Source organism: Haemorhous mexicanus, chromosome 16, assembly GCF_027477595.1.
Source record: "Haemorhous mexicanus isolate bHaeMex1 chromosome 16, bHaeMex1.pri, whole genome shotgun sequence".
Taxonomy (NCBI): Eukaryota; Metazoa; Chordata; class Aves; order Passeriformes; family Fringillidae; genus Haemorhous; species Haemorhous mexicanus.
The window spans coordinates 14,945,204-14,946,830 of record NC_082356.1 but is presented as its reverse complement, the minus strand read 5'-3'; the positions used below and the strand labels follow the sequence as shown (position 1 = coordinate 14,946,830).

General features: G+C 49.7%; 1 protein-coding gene across 1 annotated transcript; it reads right to left on the bottom strand.

The window, feature by feature from the left end:
• Nucleotides 1-234: 234 nt before the first annotated feature.
• On the bottom strand, nt 235-1,167 carry LOC132334766 (olfactory receptor 14J1-like). The gene has a single exon (XM_059860880.1). It carries the CDS (start codon nt 1,165-1,167, stop codon nt 235-237), a length of 933 nt encoding a protein of 310 aa, XP_059716863.1.
• Nucleotides 1,168-1,627: the final 460 nt, after the last annotated feature.

Sequence of the window (1,627 nt, the reverse complement as noted above, 5' to 3'; positions counted from 1 at the left end):
GGTTTTTATTGAAATGCACAGGAGACAAGCCTCTTGAAAGTCCTTGTGTTACACAAGAAAAGTAGATGTTCATTTAGAAATGCTCAGCTTAGTACTAGAGAAATTTATTAAAAACATTAGAACACTAGAAAAAAATAAGAAAAGGTCCCAATGAAAAAATGCACGACAAGGAAAAAAGGCTGAGATTGTAAAGATTTACATTCTGAAGGTAATGAAGCAGAAAAAAGAGAGACTTTATTGTTTCTGAAAAGACATAGTCATCATTTTTCTCAGGGCATCCTTGAGCTCCTGGTTCCTCAGGCTGTAGATGAGGGGGTTCAGGGCTGGAGGCACCACCAAGTACAGAACTGACAGGGCCAGATCCAGGGATGGGGAGGAGATGGAGGGGGGCTTCAGGTGAGCAAATGTGCCAGTGCTGATGAACAGAGAGACCACAGCCAGGTGAGGGAGGCAGGTGGAAAAGGCTTTGTGCCGGCCCTGCTCAGAGGGGATCCTCAGCACGGCCCTGAAGATCTGCACATAGGAGAAAACAATGAACACAAAACAGCCAAATGCTAAACAGACACTAACAGCAAGAAGCCCCAGTTTCCTGAAATAGGATTTGGAGCAGGAGAGCTTGAGGATCTGTGGGATTTCACAAAAGAACTGGCTCAGGGCATTGCCATGGCACAGGGGCAGGGAAAATGTATTGGCCGTGTGCAGCAGTGAATAGAGAAAGGCACTGGCCCAGGCAGCTGCTGCCATGTGGGCACAAGCTCTGCTGCCCAGGAGGGTCCCGTAGTGCAGGGGTTTGCAGATGGACACGTAGCGGTCGTAGCACATGATGGTCAGGAGGGCAAGCTCTGTTCCAAGGAAGAAGATAATCAGAAAAACCTGAGCAGCACATCCTGTGTAGGAGATGTTCCTGGTGTCCCAGAGGGAATTGTGCATGGCTTTGGGGACAGTGGTGCAGATGGAGCCCAGGTCAGTGAGGGCCAGGTTGAGCAGGAAGAAGAACATGGGCGTGTGCAGGTGGTGGCCGCAGGCTACGGCGCTGATGATGAGGCCGTTGCCCAGGAGGGCAGCCAGGGAGATGGCCAGCAAGAGGCAGAAGTGCAGGAGCTGCAGCTGCCGCGTGTCTGCCAGTGCCAGCAGGAGGAAGTGCCTGATGGAGCTGCTGTTGGACATTTGCTGTCACTGCACTTGGGGACCTGTTCATGAAGAAAAAGGACAGTGAAGACTTAGAGGAGATACCTGTAATCAAATTCAAAACCATTTCCCATATACCCTCCCCTGCTATGCACAGACACAGTGTTTAGTGTTTTTGAGTTCTGGCATTTTCTATTTAAGCTTCCCCATATCTCTACTGATATTCTGATATTCTTGGATAACAGAAACCCACAGCATTTCTCCTGCCCCCAGGGAGAACAGAGTAAGTTCTGAGTGGCAAAGTGATAAGAGGAGAGTGAGGGGAGATGGTCTGTCATTCTGACCTGTTCAGAGTTTCCCTGGGCTTTAACCTTTCGCTGGTGGAAGTTGAGCACCTTCCCATGTTTCCCTTAAAATGGCACCAGGCACTGCTGAGAGCAGATGGATCCTCCGCAGCCCAGCTCCACAATTGTAGCCAAGGACTCAGGTTGCTCATTTC